Here is a 26,126-nt window from a genome sequence, read left to right as displayed (position 1 = left end):
ACATACCTTCGAAGCAGATAAAAGGCTGTTCTACATCCATTTTTGGTCCAGCTTGACTTCTTAATTGCATGGGGTGTTCCCCCTCCCTTACACTCAATGCCATTTGCTCAAACCACTTTTGCAGTGATCTGAAAAAACATGGGGGGAAACTTGAAGACAAAGGCAAACAACACTTCATGTAAAGAGGGGAGAGACCCGATGCAAACCGGAAGATGCCAAACTGGAGCAAAAAAATCAGTATGGAAAAGTTCAAAGCAAAAAAGGGAACCATTTGCAATGCTCTGTAACAAGACATAGGGAATATATATTATATCATGTGAGGCCACTGGTTTGTCCTAGGTCAGTTAAGCTCATTTTGACTGGCAATGGCTCTCTAGGGTCTCAATCTTTGTTACCTGAAGTCCTGAAAAGGAAGTCAGCTTCTTATGTGATGCATATGGCTCTGCCACTGAGCCATGGCAAGCCTAGCAAATTTTTAAAAAATCATAGAAGCTTACATTTTCTCTTAGATGACTGGGGAAGGCAATGGCAAACCACTCCGTAACAAAAAGTCTGCCAAGAAAATGTCGTGATGCAACGTCCCCCCATGGGTCAGTAATGACTCGGTGCTTGCACAGGGGCCTACCTTTACCTATCTGTTAGAAGTTTGCTGTTTAAATTCTAAGATAAAACAAATCACTATATATATTTAAAATGTATTTGATCCCTTTCAAAAACACTTCTGTAGTTTTCAAGAAATAGGACACCCATGACTTGAAACTACCAAGAGAGATGGACGTTACTTGTATATGCTGAAATCACTTGATGCATCATACTTGATTCCTAGATTTTTAAGGTCCTAGCCCTCATGATAATCTTTGCACACTTACCAGCCGATCTAAACTTGTGCCAGCAGCTGTTGTTGGTCGCTCCTCTGGGTTGTAGGGTCTGAAACGAGCGCTGAAGCTACTTTCTGAGATAGAGCGAGATGCCCGACTCTGCACAAGCATTTTGGGCTGCCCACATCCTTGGAAAACCTAAGTTGATGGGATGCAGCAGTTTTAGAATTTTTATACCACACAATTTGTATTTATTTCACAGTCCATTTTCACACACTGGACAGGATGTATGTTATCAGAAGCATCCAGCAGTGTTCAGGTTTGCTTCTGGAACTCTGTCAAGTGTGTGTGACTCCCACAAGATTGCCCCAAACACCTAATAAAATAACCATAATCTGCCTGTTCTCTTTCTCTCTCACCACCCACGAGCAGTCAGTTCCCTTGCTTGGCCCACAGACAGCAGAATTTGTTCCCAGAATTTCTAGAGTATTTTGCATTTGAAGGTGCTGGCAGGCACCAAATGGTTTGGTGCCCTAACAACCTGGCATCAGGGTTATCTTTCTAGCTCAGGATTTTCATGTAGAGGAACTGGCCACCCTCTGGGCAACCTGCTTTATCTTCAGTTGTTTATGCAACACTTCTTTACTATACCTTCTGAGACACTTGCATGCTGTTCTCTTGCATATTCATGATGGCATCGGAGATCTTCACATCAATTGGGTCCATGACTGACTCTATGTTGAAGGGTCCCTCCAGCCTCTCAGCCACCATCAGCATAGAGTCTACACAATATACAAGACGGAGAGATGGTTTAGCACTCCAACTCGACTAAGATAAATAGCACATGCTCAAACAAGCATCAACAATGTCTACATTTTAAAAAATCAAGTCCTCTTTCCAAATTTTGGATCCCCTCTTCCTTTGTGCCTCTGTTCAAGTCATCTCCAAAGGAAATGAGCCCATCATCATTACCGTGCCCAGGAAGAACGAACTTTCATTCTCTAATGTTGTTATACAGTCACTTCCTTTCCCAGCTATGTGTTTTTCAAAGAGTTTGGGGGGAAAACAAGACAGGTGTGGCTTTTCCATTTCTCGCATCCTCTTACCCAGCTTCTTGTGCTATCCCATGCGTTTGTATTGTCTGCATGTCTGTGTGTGTATGTAAAGTTCACATAAATCAAATAGATCATCCTCTACAGATGTGCAATTCAGGTTAGAAATTTGGCAAAAATACCTAATTCGGTAAAATTTATTACTGAATAAATTCGGTAATACCAAATTTAAGTTTACTGAATTTATTCGGTAAAATTCAGGAAGTGCAGCAGCACTTTTCCTTGCTGTTCCTTTGCTAAGGTACAGCAAAAAACCCTGCTTCCTGAAGTGAGAGGAGAAGGGGGGAGTGAGTCAGAAGTGGAAGGGAGAGTGAAGGGAGGGGGAATGTGAGTTGCAGTAGCTCTCCTTCTCTGTCCAATAGGATTCTCAAGAAGGAGCATGCCTTTTTTATTTAAACTGCTTCAAGGAGTTAACTTAGGAGGCTTGCATCAGTTAGCTCCCATTTTGCTCTGGCCTAAAGATTGAGAGACACTGCCTGCTTGCTGATGTTAGCTGTTTGCTTTCTCTCCTGGCCTGCTTTGAACTGTGACTGGATCTTGCTGCCCAGTGAGTGGAGTGGATTCCTGGCTGCTGCCTGGTTTGAGAGTCACACTCACTGTTCTCTCTCTCTCTCTCTCTCTCTCTCTCTCTCTCTCTCTCTTCGGAAGAAAGTGTTCTTCATGGGGAGGTTGTTGGGGTGCTTGGTTCAAATTTGGTGAATTTTAGTCCCCAAAATGACCCCCCAGGATACCAGATAGCTTCGAATTCAGTTTCCCATAGGAAACAATGGCTGAATTTTACCAAATTTGCTCTATATTACCGATCCAGACTGGATAATGAATTCGGTATTTGAGGAATACTGATTTTTTTCTAGTTTGGTATTACCAAACCGAATCAACTAATTTTTTTCCCAGCATACACCCCTATTATCCACTCTAATGATTGTATTTTCTATGAAAAGTTGCTAAGCACACCATATTATACATAGCTCATACTGAAAGGAACATAATGTGAGTTGGATTTGCTGCCTACCCTCTCTGATCTAATAAAGAAAAAAACCCTATCTCAATAGGCATGCTCCTCACTTCTGTCATTTCTAGTCTCTGCCTCCCTCTTGCCATAGTCCTAACAAAGCTATGCCAGTGAGCCAGGGTGTCTGTGTGTATAATAACGCAACTAGGTGTTGGTAGAAGGGGGTACTGATGTCATTGAAGAACTTACAAGTCTTGTTTACTGTGCCAGCCTTGCAGACACTTGGAGGGAACAGGTTTGTAGTGGGAGGGGGATCACTGGTTCGCCCCATCTTCTAGCTGTATAACAGTGCCTCTTCTGCCCACATCGGTAAGACAGATTATGAAGAAAAAGCCCAAGAAATGTGAAACATTACCTAGGGAGATATCCTGTGACTTCAGAAGCCAGAGAGGAAAAGGCTGGGCTGCTGTTTTTGACAGTGTGTTCTGTCTTACCACCAACACTTCCACCCACCTCTGTGGGTGTCCTGTTCCCGTTTTTCTATGCTTCCCTCCCTTCCTGAGTTCTAAGCCTGGGGAAAAGATTCCAGATTCTTTAAACTACACCCATCCCTGAAATTTTACAATCAGAACCAATTATCTAAAATAAATAACACCATCTGCCTTGTTCTCATATTTATTTGGCAGAATGCACAAACACCTTTTTTCTGATCCCTGCTTCTCTATGGCTAGATTCTTACCCTGTCCTGGAAGGCTCAGGACAGGCACCATCTAGGAACTCCCCTCAAGTTCTCCAGGGCTTTCCATTAGGCTGGAAAGCCCTCCCCCTGCCCTAGATGATTTGCAAGAAAAGAGGCCTTGGCCCTATGAAAAACAGACTTTGCCTGAGAAGAGGCCCTTTAAGCTGCCAGAGCAAATGACAAACTCTACTGAAAGCTAAAGGAATCAGCCACCATAAGCACACTATGTCAATCCCAAATCCATGGCTCAAGCAGGCCTGGAATGACTGTAAAGAGTCCTCTGTTAAATGAATAGCAAGCAAAGGAACAAACCCACCATGATGCAGTTTGAGACGGCGCTGTGGCCAGCTCAGTAAAGCTCAGCTTTCAATCTTCTGAGTAATGAATGTGACTCTGAATATCCCTCATTGAACTGGGGGAAGAGAGCGGGGGATGCTTTAGATGTGCCCGCAAAATGGAAGCATACGCAAAGAAGCAGACCATGATTTAGACAGACATTCAGAATTGCCTCAGTGTTCAAAGGGTGTGTGGGTGTGTGTGTGTGTGTGTGTGTGTGTGTGTGTTTTAAAAAGGCCATCCCTTCTAGTATTCAAGAAGAAACAATCCCCCCCCCCCAAATCCTGTCTCTCTCACACACACTTAACATGGAAATGATTCTGGTTCTTTGTTTTAAAAAGAAAGAATATTTTTGTCATTCCAGGGAACAGGGAAAGCTTTCTATAGATATTACATTTTCACAAAATACTGGACCCAGACATGCTTTATCTGGCATCTTCAAGAAGTCTCAGAGCTAAGCAGGCCATTTGCAAGCTCATGGGAATGCTGTGTGCACTGAGACTTTTATTGCTTGCAATGTCATGGCATCGCACCAATGGCCACTCAGGAATGCACGCCTTGCTCTGACTGGCAAGACAGAGACACACAGAGGGAAACACAGGCTGCCAGAGTGGAGTATTAAAGATAAGCTAATCCACTGTTCACTTTGTCGAATATATTTAGCTGGAAATTCTTTGGTGGTGGCAGACATCAGTATAGGAGCACAGAGGAGAAATCAAACTCGATTACTCAAATAACACAAAACAAAATGCAATTCATTCAGTCAGGATTTTTACTTATCAAAAATGAAGACTGAAGAGGACGGATAGGAAAGAAGTTGAGAGCACAGAACGATGATAGCTGACTTGATTTCCACCTCCTGGCTGGTGCTTCTGCCAGCAAATCATGAGAAGCTATCAATCCCCCTTGGTAGCAGCACTTGACATTTAATAGGTTGGTCCAGTTTTGAAGTAACAATGCTTTTCAGGACAGGTTTCTAAACCGAGGAGGTGATTGGGTAAGGGAAATCAAGATGCTCCAGGTTTCAGCTTACAACTTCTTGGAACAGTGATGATACTACAAGTTTATTTACACAAGAGAACATCTTCTCTCCTTGTACATTCTCTCTCCCATCAAGATCTTCTCCTTCCTTTCTTTAAAAAAGTCTGTAGAGCAAGAGGGGCTGGGCAGGGCATTCTTGGTTATGGAATGCCCTCCCAAAGAGACCTAACAAGTTCTTTCTTTTCTGAATGGTAGACACTTAGTAAAAAAAAAATGAACTGATCTAGAAGACATTTGGTGAATGTAGGAGCTGGCACATGTAGGAGCTGGTACATCTCCACTGGCCCTGTCATTTAAAACTACACTTCCCAGCTAACATTGCATCTCCCAACACATGAAGAACACATGTCAGAAGCCTTGTGTAGAGAGAGACTGAGATACTTTATCTAGAGATGTTGGGGATTAAAACTGGCTCTTTCTGCATTAAGAGCAGGTGTTCTACTAGTGAGTGACAGGGCTTCCTTCATTACATTAACATTTATACGCTTTGCAGGAATTGACATGGAATTCTGATGACAGCTCAAAGCATATACGGGAATGTAAACCCTACCCCCTACATCCATGCCAGCCATTCATTAAACCCTACCCCTTCACTTCTAAAAGGAGGCTTTGACAACTTCCAGTAAGAGTTAATGCAGGGGGACCTTGCATTTTTTAGGAATGAACCTCTAATGGCAAGGGCAGTACCACATCCTTGTATGGACTACTGCTCCAACTTATCTCAACTTTTAAAGAGTTACATCTCCCCTGCTTCATTTCCCCGATGTCAACGTTCTGGCTACTCTTCTCATTTTTCCTGCTGAGCTCTTGTGAAGTTTACATAGCCTCCTACAGTTAACAGATTGTCCTGCCTTGATCTTAACCCGTCATCTTGCCTTCCCTACAACATTTCCTCCTCACTTTTCTACTACAACTCTTTCTGTCCCCAGCTATTTTAGTTTAGTTTATTTGGTGTTTAACTCACCCTCCCCACAAGCGGGCTCAGGACGGGGTACAACAATCATAAAATACAATTACATTGCAGATTTTGCAATAAAATTCACCAATTAAAATCATATATACACAGAAACCTCAGATGGTCGGTTACACATTCCTGCCCCCAGCATACAAAGAAGGAGGGAGACAGACAGATGAGATGTAATTGAACACTGGAGGCTGGTGGGAGGCTCAATGATGGTCCCGACCCCGGCCTCAACCATATACCTGGTGGAACAGCTCTGTCTTGCAGGCCCGCTGAAATGATACAAGATTGTGGTGGGCCCAGGTGTCTTCAGACAGAGAGTTCCACCAGGTTGGTGTCAGGACCAAAAAGGCCCTGGCCCTGGTCGAGGCCAAACAAGCCTCCCTAGTGCTAGGGATCACCAGTAAGTTCTTACCCGCTGAACAAAGCACTCTCCGGGGCACATATGGGGAGAGACCTCAGGTAAGCTGGTCCCAGTCCATTTAGGGCTTTAAAGGTTAAAACCATCGCCTTGAAACGGATCTGGAATTTCATGGGGAGCCAGTGAAGCTGCTATACAATTGGTATAATGTGTCCTGTATGGAACACCCATCAGGACACGAGCAGCTGCATTCTGGACCCGCTGTACTCTCCGGGTCAGACCCAAGGGAAGCCCTGCGTAGAGCGAGTTACAGTAGTCCAGCCTGGAGGTGACTGTTGCATGGATCACTGTCGTTAGTTCCTGGGATAAGAGATAGGGGGCAAGTTGCCTGGTTTGCTGCAGATGGAAAAAAGCAGTCCGGGCAACAGATGTGACTTGGGCCTCCATAGACAGGGAGGAATCCAAGATCACAGCAAGACTCCTGACTGATGAGACAGGCACTAACAGAGCCCCCCCCCCCCCCCAAATCTGGGAGATGGATCCCTGCATCCGACAGCCCACGGCCCAAGTACCTAGACATGAATCCTTCTCGCCGGAGTCGACCAGACAAGAGGCTATTTAGACTACAGAGATTACCCACCCCCTGCCCACGCACAAACAAACTCTGGGAATTGCCATTCTGTGAAGGAAATAAAGAGGAAGCATAGTACATACACACACATTTTCAAAGCTCTTTAAAACAAATTTCCCTGAGAGGGCCACATGATCTCTCTTGGCTTCCTCCCCCGAAAGAGTCCAGCCTTTTGATTCTTGATGTCAAAATTCCTATTACCACCTCCCCCCACCCATGATAGCAGAAAGATTCAAGTAACCTCAACAAGTAAAACTGTATGATGTCTTTTAATTAGGACTCCAGAATCTGCTGCCTTTTTCCTGACTAATGACAGGGTTGGCTCTGGGCATAGGGAGGAAAACAGGAGCTCCAAAAGGACAGGTTTAACTGTCACTGCTCCCCTCAGAAACTATGGGTTGTGTTGTTTGGCAAACATGCCAAGGAATGTATATTAGAAGCTTCTAGCCCCCTCAGCGAAATATATTCTAAGCCTTTAGTCCTCTAACAGCATTCTCTACAGAAAAGCAAAGAAGGTTGAACCTACAAATGTGCATTACAAACAAACCTGCAGGAGGGCGAAGCCATGGTTTAGTGATGCAGCACCTGCTTTGCACACTTTGATCCCCTGGTTCAGAGAGAGAGAGAGAGAGAGAGAGAGAGAGAGAGAGAGGAGAGAGAGAGAGAGAGAGAGAGAGAGAGAGAGACCCATTCACTCACCTATGAAATTGTTCCACTCTGTGTCCAGTTCTCCTTGGTTGGCCAAGCAGCCCCTCATGACGTTAAAGCAGTAGTTATAGCACGGCTTCACAGCAACTAAGCCTCTGCAGTAGGGACAGTACATCATCTTCAACAATGCTCGTACTCCCTGAGGTGTAGGGTTAACCTTTGAGAAGACCAAAACAAGGAAGCGTGAGAATAGAACCATACACATCCTGTGCTAGTTCCCAAATGCACAAGGATCTCTAGCTATACAGTCAAAGCTTCTATATACTTTATGTAGTGATGTTCAATTTCCTGAAACGTTGAAGCAATAGAAAAGCCCCCTCCCCCCAAACCTCTGCTGAAATTCTGGGGGTAGGGGGAGAGACATATGCTATACTTACTTTCTTGTCAACCTAAACTCATGTTATTGTTTTAACATAAAATGCATTTATTGATAACTAAGTTGTATGCACATGTATTATCTGCATCAATTTGATACAAGCAAACTTGCAAATATCCCCGACAGGAGAGGAAGGCTGCATCCTGCACTAACTTAGCACATGTACGTTCTGCAATCTGAGAGGTAGGAAAAATACCAAATTGAGAAGAGAAAGCCCAACTTCCATGGGAATCGAGTGGAACTGTAGTATTGGGACACGAACACTCAAAGATTCACAAAAAAGCTAGCGGCATATCTGGATACTGAGTTGTGGACAAAATTAGTCACATTTAAACTATAAGCAAATATATGCTGTAGATTGTCCACATAATACACAGTAAGCATCATTACCTAATGTTGTACATTGTTTTGCATAAAAATCTTCAAGCTACACATTTCAATCAAATAAAATCTTTTCTTAAAAAAAGTTTCACTCATTCCAAAAGAAAAAAAATATTTCATAGAAGTAGTTCTTCATTGTTCTTTCACGTTACTGTATAAACCTTACAAAATTACAGTCATGGCTTGGTCGTAATTTTGATCTGTTGCAAAGCATTTCATACCTAAGATGTCGTAAAAATGATAACCGTTGGACACGCCACAAACTGGTATTTGGCACAAAATTGGCTACCCTGAGCAACTTTCAGGGTTGCTTTGTTTTTAAACACCAGATTTCTAGCTCTCAAGGATGCATGGATTGCTTTGAAAACTTGTGAGAAACATCCAAAGCCAGAGAGAGGTTAAAATGTGATTAGGGAATAGAGTCTCACTGCCCTGAATAGCGTTCCAAGACTAACAGGAGCAGAGTAAAAGTAGGTAGGCTGAGCAAACTGTTGCTAATTTGCGTAACTGTATTGCAAAATCTGCATGGCGCAAAATTGTTTTTAGGAGTGGAGGTATATAGCTCCGCAAGAGCCCAGAGCTGCACCTCCCCACACACAATTTGGCAGATGAAGGCCAAGGGGAGATGGAGATGGTGGCTGCTTTGACAGCCAATATGCATTACCTCAGCCAGTTTCAAACAGCTGTAATGGTATCCAGGGAGAACAGGTAGCCCAGCTAGGCAAGCTGCGCAGGATTGCTGTATGCTCCTCACCAACTCCCCACCAGCACACAGGAGAAAGGCAAACTGCATGGGTGGCATAGCTGGGATGCTGTGAAGCTATCCAGTTAGAGATGCCAGGCCTCCTGCTATAATGTGAAGCTCTAGCTCTAGCTCTCCCACTATAATACGGATGCTCGAGGCTTTTACAAAATCCTATAGCATTTACAGACATCACTTCCAGTTTTCCAGTGATGTCAGTGTGTCAGTACACTACCAGTGCGCCAGCAGCATCTCAATTTCTCCTGGGGGTTGCCGGCTGCAACACAGTGGTTAAGTGGTTTGGCTGCGAATCAGCACTGTACTGGTTCGAATCCCACTACTGCCTTGAGCTCAGTAGGTAGCCTTAGGTAAGCACTCCTCTCAGCCCCAGCTCCTCCGCTGTATTGTGGAGATAATAATAACACTAACTTGTTCACTACTCTGGGTGAGGCACTAATCTGTCTAGAAGAGTGGTATATAAGTGCAGTTGTTGTTGTTGTTAAATGCCTGTCTACACAATGGTGCCTATTTTGGTCATTGTGATGTGCTATATAACCAGTGCGGTATAATGGTCAGACCAGGATCTTGGAGACCCAGGTATGAATCCCCGCTCTTCTATGGAGGCTTGCTGGATGACCTTCGGCCAGCCTCTCTCAGTCTAACCCACCTCACAGGGCTGTTGTGAGAATAAAACGGAGGTGAGGAAAATGATGTAAACTGCCTTGAGCCCCCTCTGGGGAGAAGGGCAGGGTATAAATGAAGTAAATAAATAAATCCATTTAAGTATGCAGATTGTCTCCACCCACCTGTGGCCTGAGTCTTGTTCTAAGCCCAACTCAACCTTCTTCTCATCTTCAAGCCATTTTTTGCTGTCATGAAGGCATGCATTCAAAAATAAGCCTTGAAAGCTACAAATCCCAGAATGCTGAATTCTCCCCACCACAGTAATTAGAGCAAGGTAAGACTTTACGAAATACACAGTTTTCTATATAAACACAGCTCTGCTTGAACAATGCACAGGTTAAGACGCATTTTCCACTCAACTTCAATTGGAACCTGTCCAGGTACTAAAAGAACTAGCACATGTTTATAGCGCTCTTCCTCCAATGACAGCAGCACACATGCTTCTCCCGTCTTCATTTTCCCCTCACAACCACCCAGTGCGGTATGTTAGGTTAAGAGAGAGTGATTGGCCCAAAGTCATTCAGTGAACTTCACGGAAGAGTGGGGATTTGAACGCAGGTCTCCCAAGAACCTAGTCTAACCCTTAAACCACTACATTATACTAGCTCTCTGGTACAAATTACCATCAGAGGTGTGTAAATCCTCTAGGGGACCACAGCCTGAAATGTTGCAGTCCAAGTTCTGCATCAAGGCAAACTGAATCCTGCAACTGAGCAAATGTCCTTTATTCCTCTTATTTTGCAAAGTCCCCTTTGAATGGTTAAAAACACAATTGTATAATGTATTCAGATTTATTTATTGTTTTATAGCATTTACACCCCACCTTTCTCCCCAATGGAGACCCAAAGCAGCTTACATCATTGTCCTCTCCTCCACTTTTTCCTCACAACAACCCTGTGTGGTAGGTTAGGCTAAGAGTTTGTGATTGGCCCAAGGTCACCCAGTGAGTTGCTATGGCAGAGGGGGAAATCAAACCTGGGTCACCCATATCCGTCTGTCACTCTAGCCACTGCACTACAGTGCCAGTCATGGTGATGGGCAGGGCATTGAAAATATGGTTTCATTTCTCTGTCTGGCTCCTGAGATTTCAGCAAACATTACCTATAGACAATGTATAACCTTGAGGGCTACAAAGTTGCTTTCTTTTTGATAATGAAAACGGAGAAACAGAAGACTCTATTAAGACATTCTGTACCTTTGAGCAGCAAGTAGGGATGCAAGTTCCGTGGCAGGGGATCCCCCCGCTCCCACCCTCCACCCGGATTTGGCCAGAATTGGGCTGGAATCAGGCTTAATTTGGCCCGGATTCAGCCAGGATTCAGCCCAACGCAGCCTGAATCGGGCAACTGTGAAGCGTGGCAGTGCTCCCGTGCCCCACAGCGGCCCAATTCGGGCTGATTCAGGACCGAATCAGGCCCGATTCAAACCCCTGAGGAGCGCAGGAGTGCTCCCAGCATGGCACGTGAACTGCACAATGATGTCACTTCCCAGAAGTGACGTCATTGCACAGGCCAGGGGCAAACACTGCGCACATGCAACAGGGCAAGCTGTAATGTAGGTGCCAGGCCGGGGGGGACCTGGCAACCCTAGCAGCATGGCACACAGGCAATTCAGGTAATTTTTTCTCCAAGACCAGGAAACATCCCCCTCCTTTCAGCATGTATCTTGGCTTTCCAGGAGTAGCACAACAAACAAATAAGGGAATGTGGGCTGGAGGCAGAAGAACCTTTCTGAAACCATTTGATTTTCAGATTGGAAGTTGTGCTGGTGAGATGAATATTTTTTCAATCCCCACCCCGAAACTGAAAAGTTCGTCTTTTCAAAAAAATCCAATGCCATTGTTTTCTCTAATGATTGCTGCTTTGGCACCAATCTTTTCTCTTCCCATTGTTTCCTCCATTAGTTTCATAGTGGACAAGATGATGTCACAGCTCTTTGTAGCCAATCAGGCTTGGCAATGTGATGACATCACTGGGTTAGGAGAATGTTTCCTTGATGGGCCAACATTTTTAACCCCTTTCAATCAATCAACAAAAAATCAATGAAAGGGGGAGAGGGAATGTGTTTCAATGCTGCCAGAAATGTACATGGAACATGGAACAAAATCTTTTTGGTTCAGCCCTAATTTTGAATGACACATCATTTGTGCCATATGTTCTTCATTAAACAGAAATTTCTGAATTGCAAAATATCAAGTTGCACTCCTCCTTGAGTCACTTTGGGATCTGGCTTACATATTCCCCCTCCCTCTCTTTTTTTTTTAATAAAATGCCCTCGAGGTTGGGGCAGGAAATGTTCACGTTTGGCAGCAATTTAAACCCGTTGATTTTAATGTCTGTCAAGGGTTCAATAATAGCCTGAATCTCCACCCCACCATGTGTAATTTTCTAAGAGGAAATAAGGAGGGGGAGAGACTATATAGGAAAGCGTTCCCATAATCAAGAAATTAAAAAGAGGTAAGAAAAACTGCTAACAAAATCACACCAAACTGAAAAGGGGAGAGGAGAAAGAGCGAGAAACTGCAGGTTAAATATATTTCGCCTATGCTTTCAGACTACCTAGGGTTCACTAAGATTTAATTCAGTTAGCATATATTGGCCTGTAATTTTTAATTAATCTAACTAAATGTATAACTCAGCCATCCCAAGGGCCTAAGAATGCTTTCCCCAGCAGTTCTTCCCTTCTTTCAAACCAATCTTCAAGTTAAAACTTTGCTACACTACATCAAAAACCACAGTCAAGACAATAAGCTCCACTCAACTTTTTAAATTAGTGAAAGTTTCTTTGTGCTCTGCTCCTGTGCCTTTGAAAGCTGGGACAGCCTAGCACCCATTAAGAAGGTGATAACCTAGGAAGTCACCTTGGTGGCTAACCATTGACCTTAAAAACATACTTGTGTGGCATAAGAAATGTGCATGCTGGACTTGGAACAATTCATGGACTGGCCATCAACTCTCAGCTTAACCATACAAATTTGTCCATGGTCTAAGATTGGTGCTCTTCCCTGTGTGTCTGTATTAATTGAAATGAGATTGGTAGGTATGCTGAGCAGGGCTTTTTCAGCTGTAGCTCCCTCCCTGCCTGAGAGTTCAGAAATGTGTAAAAACTACTTTTTTTCCAGAAAACATTTATTGTTTCTATTACTCTAACACTTTTAATTTGTGCATTTTACTGCTGATAAGTGCTTTTATCAATTTTATGTTTTACTGTTTTATGATGATTTGATGTTAGGTATAGATTAGATTGTTTTAAAATGTTTTCCATGTTTTAACTCTTGGTTCTGAGCTGCCTTTGTATGCCAAGGAAGTGACAGAAAGGCTGGAAATGAATCTTCTGAATGGAACAGGTGCACATAAACTGCTGCAAGCAATTTGGAAGAAAAAAGCAATACAAGTAAAAAATAAACAAAGCTATTATTTTCTCATCTTCAACTTCCACCCCATTCCCATCTACAATATGGAGCAAATAGCCCTGCATTAAAAGATAACCAAGATACCATATTTGAGGCACCTTGAATGCCTAAACATTATTGTCTCCAACAACAACGAACACCGAAGCCGTAGGAGCATAGAAAGAAAAAAAGAGCCCCAAACTGGGTACAAATTCAGCTTCCTTGGAATCTCTAATCTTCCTTTCTTTCTTTGGAAAAAGAGCCAGTTTCTAAATTCTATGACTTCAAGGATATGCTTGGAAGTATATGGGCAAGATTGGCCAGAGAAGCTGCAGAATAAAATATTCAGTAGAAGAACCCAGAACAAATTCACTTGATACATGCTAGGAGATGTGAGCTAAACTGGACATAATGACACAAGACCAGGGAATGGAATTTTGGAGCTTTTCTTCTAAAACTGTAAACAGTAAGCATGAAGGCCCTGATTCAGCCCAACACAGCACCTTTCCCCAAGCTCTTTTTGTGATGTTAATAACTTTCCTTGGGGGTTTTGCCCAGAGGCCAAACATACACGCACCATATGAGAACTAGCAGCTGTGGGGGGGGGGACCCTACGGAGATTATGAAACAGGCAAAGGGGAAGGCCAAATCTCCTTTCCCTCATTTTCGATTTGGGATACTCTTTAATTATCAACATTCTTTTAAAAAGCAAGACCCCTGTTGACAGAGCTCTAACTGAGACATCTAGGTTGGCCCTAAACCAGGCCTGTGATAAACAAATCTTCTCCCACTACCCGTAATAGCTGCTGAATTCTTCCGTCTACAAAGCCAGCTGAATTTGTTTATACCAGCCTGCTCCCCACCAAGGTATTTTTTAAAAAAATATGCAATCATCTTAAGAGGATCATCCAAACAGTCACTTCCTACATTACACAATTTGAGTTCAATTACAGCCCAATCTTGCCTGCAAGAACAAGGCCCTTTAATCCCCTCCACACATCAGGCTGCAAATCATTCCCAAGTGTTCCACGCAAGACAATGGAAATAGGAATTCAAAACTGACTCATGAAATCAAGGTATGGAAAACAGACCTCGGCCAACATGTAAACATGCTTACAAAAGGAACCAAATACCTAATCAAGAGAGATGCTTTCTGCCCCAAAGGCGGCGGTGGGCGGGGAGGGGGCGATGCTGGATCAAGAGTGTGACATTTGCGGAACGGTTTCAGAGATCTGGATCTACAGCAAATACATCCAGGATTTGCCAGAGGAAAAAGCAGTTTTGTTCAATCCTTCCAAAGAGGGAAGGAAGTAAACCTCTGAATTGCCTTTCATCAGGAGGCTAGCTGAAGGCATTTTGTTTTGTTTTCTTTTAAACTGATGCTGCTGGAAAACTTATGTGAGACCCCATCCACATCATTCCTGGTGACATATCGGACAGGATGAAGGGCGAGGGCAGGTATTTTTGACCCAATGCAATTGAATGGTGTAGTGGTTACTGGAACAAACTATGGCTGTTTTTGCTCCACAAACCGGAACCATGACGGGAAATCGCGCCAGGAAGACGCCATCATTCTGGGAGTTTTGCGCTATTTTGCACGGCCAATAAGACATGTGAAAACGGCCTATGATCTGGGAGAGCCAGGTTCCAGCCCCTACTCTGCCATGGAAACTTGTTGGGTGTCCTTGGGCCAGACACTCTCTCAGCTTAAACTAGCTTACAGGATTGTTGCTGTGAGACTAAAACTGATGATGGGAGAAGAATGATATTAAGCCACTTGGGATCTCTACGGGAAAGAAAAGCAGGGTATAAATATCAAAATAAATAAGCCAAGAATGTTCTTCATCACAGGCACTTAACCATGGGTGGTCGAAGAGGGTATTCTCTCCCTCATGTGAAAATTCACCACTTGTGCCCCTTTTTCAAGCTAACTAGGGGACAGTGCCAGGTTGGCACTTAGGTCAGTGCAGTCTTTTTGGAAACACAAGAAATTAGGGGTGAAGAAACAGCACCAGTTCTGCAAGGCTGAGGCAAGCCCTTATTTTTTTCCTCTACAATCACAATAACTTTAGGTGGCTTTAGCTGTACACAACAAGGCTTTACCTTCAGAGGCCAACCCCAAATTTCCCCAGGCTCTCATGCCAGGTTTAGCACTCACATCAGTACGGGCATAACACTGCACCTTGATCAGTTCTAAAAAGAGGACTAAAGGCAAAAATAGCACAGGAAAAGCAGAGCAGGAAGGGTCCCAATCATCGTAGACGTTTTTGTGCCAAGCTTGCGTGTCAATTCAACAGCAGGGAAGATTCTGTGACTGGGACACTCCCACAGATAGCAGGAAAGGTCAGCATTTTATGAGAGCATCTCATGCCTCTTATCACTTGTGTGGGTTACTAGATTTTTTTAAAAAAGAGTGCCGCTAAAGTACATCTAGCATTTGTTCCATAGATCCCAGAGTCTGCCCCAAATCAGACATGCAAAATACAAGGTTTTACTCCTGGACTGCATGGATCTGTCTGTATAAGCCAGGCTCTTGAGAGGAGCTAAAACAATGGATTTAAACTCACTGCTGATACTCTGCCGATAATATCTCTTGCTGCTGCCAGGCCTTGTGCAAAGGTGCGAGCTGCCACAAACGCTCGTGTCACTTGCAGTTTCAACTTCCGTGGAACATCCCCGAATGGCTTCAGCTGCTCCGTGTACTTGCTGACACATTCCAGGTACTCATCAGAGAAATGGTACTGAGGGTTGACCAGGCGGAACATGCGCTCCAGGAGACGGGCCCAGAACTCATTGAGCATTTCCTCCAAGTTGACATTCCCATCCGTGTAGTATTTCTTCAGCTCTACAAAGAGGTCCTTAAACATTTCAGAGTTCTGCATGTACAGGAGGCCATAAGTCCTTACAAACATGTCATTCAAGGATTTCTCTGCATTCTCGAGAAGTTCTCTGAAGAATTCTGGGGAGGAGGAAGAGGGATGAAAGACAAATAAATTCAGCGTAAGTAGGGCTATGCAATTTTTAATTGGCAAACCACCTAAAGTGTCAGATTTGTCAAGACTAGTCGCAAAAGATGCTGGCCCATTGGAATGGATAGGGCTACAAATTAAGGGCACAGGCACAGTGTCTTTAAAATTTCTTTTTGAAGCTTTTATTAAAAATAAAAACAACCTTTCTTTATAATGCTGACCAATGCAGACAGAACCAGGGTTTGCTACCATGGTTTGCAACCATCCATGGTTACTATTCCATGAAGAAATGACATTGCCTAAAGCTAAGTCAAACTATTGGTCCATCTAGCTCATTCATGTGACTAGCAGCAGCTCTCCCAAATCTAGGGGAGAGAAAAGTCTTCCCCCAACACCTGCTCACTGAGATTGTTGAATGGGAGATTCCAGAGGTTTAACTGGGGACCTTCTGCATACATTTGCACTGAGCAAACGTGCCATACCTTTTGCTTAGTATAAGAATCCTCCTCCCCCACCCAAAGCAGGGCTTACATTTCTGACAGGACAGTATCTGTTTAAATAATGCTCATTTGTTTTCAGGTAGATTTCTCAATTTAAAAAAAAATCTCTCTCACTGCTACGATGTGAATATAGCAAAATTACTTAAAGCAAGGTAAGAAAAATTTAAAGAAGAGATAGCCGACTTCTTCAGGCTGAATCTTCCTTGGCTAAGATATTTGGGAACTAAAATACCTCAGCCATGGTCACCCCCCCCCCCCGCAAAATTAGCTAGTAACAGCCTGGCCCTACCTGAAAATGTTCGCACCCACTTAGGAGGAAGGCAAAAGACAGCTCTCTGTGTGACGTTGTAACGCACACATGTCTGAAGAAGGAGCCTTGACTCTCAAAAGCTTCTACCTTGAACATCTTGTTGGTCTCTAAGGTGCCACTGGACTCAAATCCTGCTGTTCTACTGCAGACCAACATGGCTATCCACCTAAATTAACACACACTGAAAGCTAAGTGGAATGTAGCCTGGTGATTCTCTGGAGAAGAGGCTGCCTGGGGAAAATTACACACAATGGCAGCTCTGAGCACCCTTCCAAAACAAGATCCACAATTCAGTTTCACACCTAGCTGTTTCCAGAGGCACTTCCCATGTTTTGAACACCTGGGACCTTAATAAGGCAAGTGTTCTCTACATTCAGCCTGATCCTTTACAAACAGGTCTTGCAATTCAAACATGTTCTCACATGCACCCAAAATATAGGAATCACTTCCAAGAGCACCCCATGCCTGGAAAAATGTAACACAAGCTAAAGCCAGAGAGCTGAAAAGGGCAGGGTGGGAGGGAACCACAGTGGCTCTGGCTATGTGGTCAGAATGGACTGGGAGCATTCTGCACTAAAGAAAACTTGACATGAAGCATCCATACTGTAATAATATAGAAAGCGTCTTACATAGGACAGCTGTCTGAACATAAAGCATTATGTTTTTATCCTAGAGGGTATTTGCAAAATCACCTACTCCCATCAATCCTGCAAGTAATTATTTTATGATTAAATATCATTCAAAAGGGGAAAGGGTGGATGGGTTGGAGGAGGATGGCTGATAGCTTTGGAATGCACGAACTTCTTAAATGTAAGGTGTGGTCCTGCCAGTTCTCTATCACATAGAATTTAAAAAAAAAAAAATCCTGGAGGAATAAAAGACCAAAAAAAAACACCCCAACAACATTATTTCATGCTAGACATTGGATATCTGGGATTCTGTCCTGTGCCTTTTTTGTGACTCATGTTCAATAAATACATTTTTAATAAACCGAGCCTCTGTGCTGAAACCCTCAAAGGAGCCAGTGTTTAGACTCAAAAGTTGTTAGAAGCCTTAGTGAAAAAAAGTCCTTGGACCGGTTTGAATTTAAACCTTGTTAAAATGTATGAAGTATGTCGGAGTTCAAATTTTTTAAAGTCTTCAAAGTGGTCCAGTACAAACAAAGTCTAACTCAGAACATTTTCGGGTGGGGGAGGGGGGAAAGAGGGGGAAAAAATCTAAATACATTCTTAGAGTGTTCCTTATTAACACAGTCCTGGGCTCGGCAGTTGACACACAGTCTCTTAGGGACCATGATCCCTCAAAACAGCATTTGATTTCAACCCCCTCCGCTCCAGTCCAAGCCACTGTCCAATATCAGCACTAACCTCTCCTTTCGTTCCCATGACTGGCATTTCCTGCTTGCAAAGAATTTTTCTTTGGGGTTCAGTATATACTACAGAGATTAGCTGGGTGGTATGGATTAATTTCTAATTCACTTAATCATTCTGAAAGCTTACTTCCTTTCCTTCTATACTCCCCCCACCCCCACCGACCCTTTAATAGGAAGGCCAAATAGGTTACGCCACTGAAAGCATACCTGAAAAGACTGAATTGGTTTTGAAACAACATCGTTAAACACTTTTGCCTGCAAACCTGAAAGAGCATGCGCAGGGATCGCATGAAGACCACAAATACCATCTGAACTCATGCACAGCACCCTATTAATTGCAGATGTATTGCCAAATATTTCACAGGGTGGAAAAGGTTACCCAGTTTGACAGACTGCAACCACTCCCCACGTCCAATTAGGACAAAGCAAAAGGATCAGGCTACACCGACTCAAATCAGGGGTGTTTTTGCACATCACATTAGAGAAGTGCTCTACTTTCCAGTTGCAAATGCAACCCAAGCCGTTGCCTGGGGTGGCAATTTGTTTAGAGTAATCATGATGTTGGTTTTGAAAGGTGTATCCCAGGATCACTTGGAACACTGTACAAGAACAGAAGCATTACTGGCACTTCAACATCCTTTGCAAGACTGTAAGAGCTTCTGAGAATTCACACAGGACTGACGTCATTTATGCAAATGAAAATTAACAATCTTGATCAAATTCTGCACCAGCTACCATGCTCCTCTGACAAACCTTTTTACTGGAGACACACCAAACCTTGATGGGCTTAGGCCCACTTTGCATAATCCAGCAGAGGCTGTTCAGAACTTCAGCTACATGGCAATGGCTCTCCAGTTACATCTGCTGCTGTCGTCTGGTTTTGCTTCATATACATTCTGACTGGCATGGGGGACACATGCAGCAGCTTTCACTCTGCATGACATTCCACTGCACTCTAAAGAATCCCTATGGCTTACACTCTGCCAGGTCATCACACAGATTGTTTCAAGCAACCTACATGCTTTGGTGTTTGTGGGATCTGCCCCTTGATTAATTAGGTAAAGCAGGGAAATGGTCCTCACATTATCATCTTTTTAATAAGTATTTGGAATTGCTCTAAGTACTCGCCTCTGGCCCCTGGCAAGCCAATGGTGTACAATTTTGCAAAACAGAATCTGTTTACCAGCACAGAGTCCAAACTCTTGTGTGAAAGGAAAGAATAAACCAAGCCAAAAGAAAAACAGCAGTATGAGCTCCTACTCTTCATAAGAACATAAGAAGAGCCCTGCTGGATCAGACTACTGGTCCATCAAATCCAACATCCTGTCTCGCACAGTGGCCAACCAGTTATTCTGGAAGGCCAACAACTAAGCATGGAAGCCAAGGCCTCCCCCCGATGGAATTCAGTGCTCTAATAATGGAGTCTCCCTGATTAGTAGCCAGTGGTGGGCATATGTGCCATGTGGATAACCTAAAGTTTATAGAGAATCCCATTTACATGGGCTCTGCACAAGGTTCCTGTGACAGAAGCATCAAATAGCAGCAAGAGTCAAAGTAGAAAGGGCTTGTAAAAGTTAACAGGAGACTCCCTTGAGCCCTTTAGGGATAGGTGGGGTACTTAGGTCCTGGAATAAAAATTAATAAGAAATGAAAACAAAGTTAAAAGACAAGTAATATGAGGATCAGCAAACGCCAAAAAGAGAAGTGGTGGTACTGTGCAATGTTCTCTCTCATGTATTGGGTGCCCCTTACCCCTGAATTAAGGTCTCTCTCTAGGAGCTGTTGGAAGACAAACTTTTGGCCAACTGATGACACAAAGCAAAACTACAGCATGCTACTGGTGCACACTGTATGGTAACACTTCTCAAGACAGATTCAGTAGGAAGTATAAAGCTGTCTTTATTACACCATCTTGCTAAAAACATGGACACATATATGGCAAACTATGGATCCATGAAGTGCCACACCACTGTCCGTGATGTTCCAATGCCATTTGTTATCTTAAAAGGCAAACAGCAAGACCTTGCTACTATTTTTCTCATTATGTATTCTCCGTTTTCCTGACTTGCAAGAGCCAGCTCTTCGCAGTTTAATGAGCCACCCCTGTGCACCCAGGAATAACCCTCTCGACCTTGAAGAGGAAAAAAATAGCAGAGGTCCCGTCTCCTATCTTGACAGTTTGAAGGGCAAAATGAGTCGACACCTTTCCTTTGTCTTGGAAGCAGGACTTGTTCTCAAACAAAGTTGTACATTTAAAGATTACTTTCTTGTTTTACAGCATTGTAAAGAAGTGTGTTTTACAGTAGCAGAGAAAGCAAATCAGCGCTCATGAAATTATCGGGCTGACTGGCTTCCTGTGAGGGTGGAGGGGGGAACCTGTCAAACGCAAACACTTAAAGGTGGACTTTCATTGATAACCCCATCTGTGCCTAGCAGACACAATGTGCCTTAGCTTTTAGAAGGCAGGTCTTAATTTGCTTAGCACAAGGACAAGGCCACAAGACACAATAGCAGCCATTATAGAAAACTGTGAGTTCTCTAGCCTTGAGCAGCAGAGTATGGATAGGCACCTATCCGGTACTGGCCTTCTCCTGGAAACTTACTCAGTGCCTACAGTACACAATCTGCTGAAAAGACTTGATTTGAGCAGATCTGAATTCCATCCAATAGTTCTTGCAAGCCGTCTAGCATTCAATCTGATAGCCTGTGCCAACTCAAAATTCAAGCAAGTTTCTAGCCCTTATTAACTGTGTAGGAAAACAAGCTCGTTGATAAGAAGAAGCTGCATTTTACTGCACAAGTGTTATTATATTATTATCAGCAGCCACAGCTTCGTTTATAGCCCGCCTTTCTCCTCGATGGGATCCAAAGCAGCTCACATTGTTCTTGTCTCCATTTTACCCTCACAAAAACCATACGGGGTAGGTTAGGCTAAACGTGTGTGACTGGCCCAAAGGCATCCAGCATGCTGCCCTGGCAAAGCCAGGATTTGAACCCAGATTTGTAGTCCAACACTCTAACCACTACACCACACTGGCTCTCAAAATGCGAATCCCTGGAAGCAGTATTATTTTACAATGACACAAATCCAAATGTCTACCATGTCTTCATGAACATTTGCTAGGTTTTGCAGGGACTTTAAGCGCTGTCTGTCATATCTGCTTCAGTGAATCATGTCTGGCTATCCCACTTTTAAAATCTTCTGCAAGATGAACACAGAGGTCTTCACTCCTCCCCGTAAAGGAGCTGTGAGAAACCGCTGCATATCCAGAGTGTTCACACACTTATGGAATGTGAAGTTGAGCAGGAAAGGGGGCGGGGGGGACAACGTTTGAAAGCTTTTGAGCACTTTGGTTTTTCAGACATGTGTTAGCACTTATCAGTACAGGAAGAGAGTTTCGCTCACACAGCTTGAAGAAACTTAAGCTGAAGACGTTACACCCTGTATTGGGGCAAGATCCTTTGGGAGTGAGGAAAGCTCTTTAAGGAGCCAAGGGGCAAAGTCCTAAATAAAGAAAAATACCCAGAAGAGTTGACATCATGATTGAAGAGGTCTCAGTGCAAGAAAAAAACAAGTTAAAGGCTTTATGCAGAAAAGCCTCTCGGGACAGTCTGTGCACTTTCCTGCCCGTGGTGGGTCCCAGAACTGTCTCTGTCTGTCTCACATCATGCTCCTAGTCATTTTTATTTTACATGCTTCTCTGCAGCTGGAATCCAGAACACTAGAACTATTCTTAAGCACCAGGGTGAAAGATGGCAAAAAGCCGACGTGCAGAGAATCCTGGTTTGTCATTCCAGTTCAGGCCAAAGGATCATGAGAACACAGACATCTTCACAAATCTATGAGTCAAGGACCACTCCTCCCTTGCCATCATCCCTTTACTGGTTGAAGTGGTTGTGTTGGACATAAATTAAAAGCCTTATACATCTCATGCATGGGAGAACAAATAAGAAAAGGGACTGAAGAAAAAAAGTTCTTTCTTTAAAATCTGGAGAACATACCAAGGGTTTGGAATTCAGTGGCTTAGAATTGACTGAAAAATCAGAAATCAAATTTTTGCAAATTCACATAGATTGATGTAAAATGTGCATGCTCTTTTCCTGCAAAATGGGATTGAAAAGTACATTTGCAACTCATGAATGAGCTTTGCAGAGATTTCTAGACCTTGCAGAAAAGTTTTTTCCCCTCCTTTCACTTTTTGACAAATGTTTCAAAAACATGATAACTGGGTGAACAGACAGACTGACTGGTTCTCAAAGCTGCCACATGTACACTTGTACTAACCAGGATTACCAAAGAACTAAGACTGAAAGGGGGGAAGAGGCAGTGTCAGAGAAAAAAAGCATGTTAAATTTTAAACAAGCGAACAATGGGCCATAGACTGGTCTGTATCAATTAGTAACTAAAATTACACAGTGCGCTGCTGTCCTGCTGGGCATATGGACAGCATTATAAGGAACCAGGAACAAAGGGATGAAAAACTAACATTACTCTCAGACTTCAGGTGTTGCTCCGTCCATATAATTTGTGACGTTTGAAAAGCACATCAAAGAATTCAGCAACAGCTGATCACCCATCCACCTTAATGGATAAGGTGAAAAGTAAAAGCTATATTTCACCTCTAATGAGAAGAGTGTCCCCTCCCCTGCTCTCTCTCTCTCTCTCTCTCTCTCTCTCTCTCTCTCTCTCTCTCTCTCTCTCTCTCTCACTCACTCACTCACTCACTCACTCACTCACTCACACACACACACACACACACACACACACACACACACAAACATCCAAAACAGTTCTGATCTCGTTGCATGATCAACAATGAAGCTTTTCTACCAGTAAAGGGATTTCCATTTTCATTGGTTTCACCATCAGAAAGCATGCTCTTCAGGGGCTTTCTTTCCCCATCCTCCCCTAGGAAGATCTATGGCAACAAAACATGCACACCTATAGAATCACAGCAACCTTTGAATGGGTAGAAGGGAAATCAATCTCTGCACTCACTATTAAAACATCCATGTCCTGCCACAAACCACCAACTGCAAAGTTGATGAGCGATGTTAGATAAACTGATCTACCCTTGGCTTCTCGCTCAGACATTCTCACCAAGTCCCCCTTGTTCCCTCCCCACCACCACTCTAACGTGAAAGCACCTGAGAATGCCAAGCTGAGCCTTTCCTGTCCTGGAGAAGATGGAGAGTTACAGCATCCCAGCAACCAGCAGGAGGTAGAGTCAGCTTGCTTGGTTTCTTTCCACTCTGTGGTTGCAGCCAAGGTTTCATTTTACTTTACCGCCTATTTGCTTTAACTTTTAAAAATAAAAAATGGAGTAACTGGGATCGGAGGCAATAAGTAATCCCCAGCAATCTTAATAGCATCCTTGTTCCTGCTGCACTGCTCAAGCCTTGGTCTGAAATCAGCTGTCCCAGCAAATTCTGATTTGTGCAACAGTCTCTGGGTTCTTTGTCTCTCTCCTGCCCTCCCCTCCAGCAGTGAGGTTGTCCTCCCCCAAACATCTTTTGTGTGACCAGGTGACCCTAAGGGACATCAAACTGTGGTTCATGAATTCAGATGTCACAACAAACCACAAATAATACAAATGGAGAGGAACAAAACTAGCTGCAAACTAGCTTGAAAGCAACGATCAATCCACTCTTTTTGGACTGTTTGCATTCAGACATAATCAGGACTTAGTAGCAGTACCTTTCTGTTATGTAATTCACATCCAGGATCTTTCCAGCATTCCTTTAAAACAGAAGAACTGTAGGGTGTGCCAGCTGTTGTCTGAAACAGCATCCACACTGGCCTATTCCACAATTTGAAGGAATGTAATGCATACTTGGATCCTCCCCAGCCCCACCTTTCTGTTTTTTTAAACCTGCACTTCCCAGCAATGCACAGAAGCCCCTACTTTTTAAGGTTCTTCCTAATTTACATGCAACCCACAGAATATCCACTGAGCGTCCCAGCTGCCAGGTTATCCATCGATGAGCTGAACATTCAGGCAGACATCTAATAGTCTAAGAAAAGAAAGCCTCTGTACTTAGAAAGATATTCAGTAGCATGGCTCACTGAGGATGCAGTGCGCTAGTCTTCTTGACCCAGCGGCACAAGAATCCCAACAAGGGCGCAAGACAGCATTGTTCTTCTGCCCTTACATCGTGTCCTTCACCTTCTGTTTAAAAGGGGTCCAGATAAATTTGCCTCTTTGTTTGCACAGTGAAAATGTCAAGGGCTGAGTTTTGAGGCTTGGCCGAGCAAACTGGCCACACATACTGTGGATCCTTATGAAGTCAAGGGCAGAGATTAGATACTTTGGTACCTGAGACAGAAAATCCAGAAAAGTTCCCTTCATGCTATAAAGCCACAACAATAACCCAAACCATTGACAATTTGCTATTTCTTCCACCGGCTGTCTCATTTTGTCTGCTAGTAAGCTGGTCAGCCTCAGAAAATACAGCCAGTGTGCCCCAAAGAAGGGAAAGGCTCTAGTTAACTGTCCAGTGAGCGAGGCAGCTCAGAAGAAGCGGCCACGCAGTGAATGAGAACCACAGAGCCAGCCAAGGATGCAGGAGTCATTTTCGGTAAGCAGTAAGAGCATCAACCTCATGCAAATAGAACTTAATACCACCCTGAACCTCAATGCTTGCTTCTCTTCTCAAAGTTTGGCTAGTTTATACCCTTCTAAGTAAAACCAAATGGTAATCTTTTCCCCCCAGGGATGTCATTCCTCAGGCTGCAAATGGGAGAGAATTGAATGCTCAGCCACTGGTGGGGGTGGGGGAAGAAATTCTCTGCAAGAGGGAAGAGACTCTTTGCAAGCAGAAAATTATAGCATGGCCAGGAGAAGCATTCATCCCAGACTTTTCCCTATTTATGTACCATTTCTCCTACTTGCAGCGATTTTCTCATGTGGATAAAGAGGAGGGAAGACTTGCAAGAGACCATGTTAACAGACCTGCCGTTTCTCAAGCCAGCTGGGCTACCTAACTGGAATGAGAAAAATTCTCTGCCACACAATTTTGATCTATCAGACCCATGAGTTTCCAGGGAGACTCCAGTCTAAACGCCACTGAGACAAAAGACACAAGGTGGGGCTCTGTACCTTCAGGAAAACAAAAGTATTGTGTATATTTAAAAAACTGTATGAATGGAAGGTTTTTTTCATGCATTTCTGCCCTTGAATAAGGGGCTTTCAATTCCTTTCATTCTAAGGTTTTAAAAATTGCTCCGTCCACATAATTTTTTTGGCTTTTGAAAAACCATGCCAAGAGTTTAAAAGCTGCTGACTATCTATTCCCCCTCAAAAGAGGCAGAGGAGGGGGTGGAGAATGATTACTACCATATTTGGCATCCATTCTATTCCCATGTGGACCCCCTCCCCCCATTCTGATAATTAGCTGTATAAAACATTGTGTCTGGGCTGAAAGTGTGCCATTATCAGGCTTGCCAGTTAGCAGTACCGTCTGAAAACAAAACTCTTGCAAGCCACATCCATCTGGCTAGTAGGAATTCCACAATGGAAACTGAGGTTCTCATTGTAGAATGCACTGCTTAAAAGCTAAATCAGAAAAGCAGACTCATTCCTCTTGTGGGCACCTAGGAAGCCTTAATCAGCAAATATTTCTATTAAACCAGATTGCAAAACAAGCAATGTTCTAACTTTGCAACCACAATTCATGAGTCATTCATCTCCTCACATACTGGATGGAAGAGAAGTAAGAGAAACAGAGGGAGAAAGAAATGC

The 26,126-nt window shown here is 43.5% G+C and overlaps 1 protein-coding gene across 1 annotated transcript in view; it reads right to left on the bottom strand.

The window, feature by feature from the left end:
- The window catches only part of GPC4 (glypican 4), a 77,133-nt gene that overhangs the window by 7,528 nt on the left and 43,479 nt on the right, over window positions 1–26,126 (bottom strand). Inside the window, exons 3-6 of the mRNA XM_054996883.1 lie at window positions 15,801–16,192; window positions 7,651–7,816; window positions 1,470–1,600; window positions 870–1,016 (exon numbers count right to left, since the gene is read on the bottom strand). Of these exons, the coding sequence (XP_054852858.1) occupies window positions 870–1,016; window positions 1,470–1,600; window positions 7,651–7,816; window positions 15,801–16,192 (836 nt within the window). The remainder of the gene's footprint in view (window positions 1–869; window positions 1,017–1,469; window positions 1,601–7,650; window positions 7,817–15,800; window positions 16,193–26,126) is intronic.

This window comes from Eublepharis macularius, chromosome 13 (genome assembly GCF_028583425.1).
Source record: "Eublepharis macularius isolate TG4126 chromosome 13, MPM_Emac_v1.0, whole genome shotgun sequence".
Taxonomy (NCBI): domain Eukaryota; kingdom Metazoa; phylum Chordata; class Lepidosauria; order Squamata; family Eublepharidae; genus Eublepharis; species Eublepharis macularius.
The sequence above is the reverse complement of the archived record's forward strand: the minus strand, read 5'-3'. Positions and strand labels throughout refer to the sequence as shown.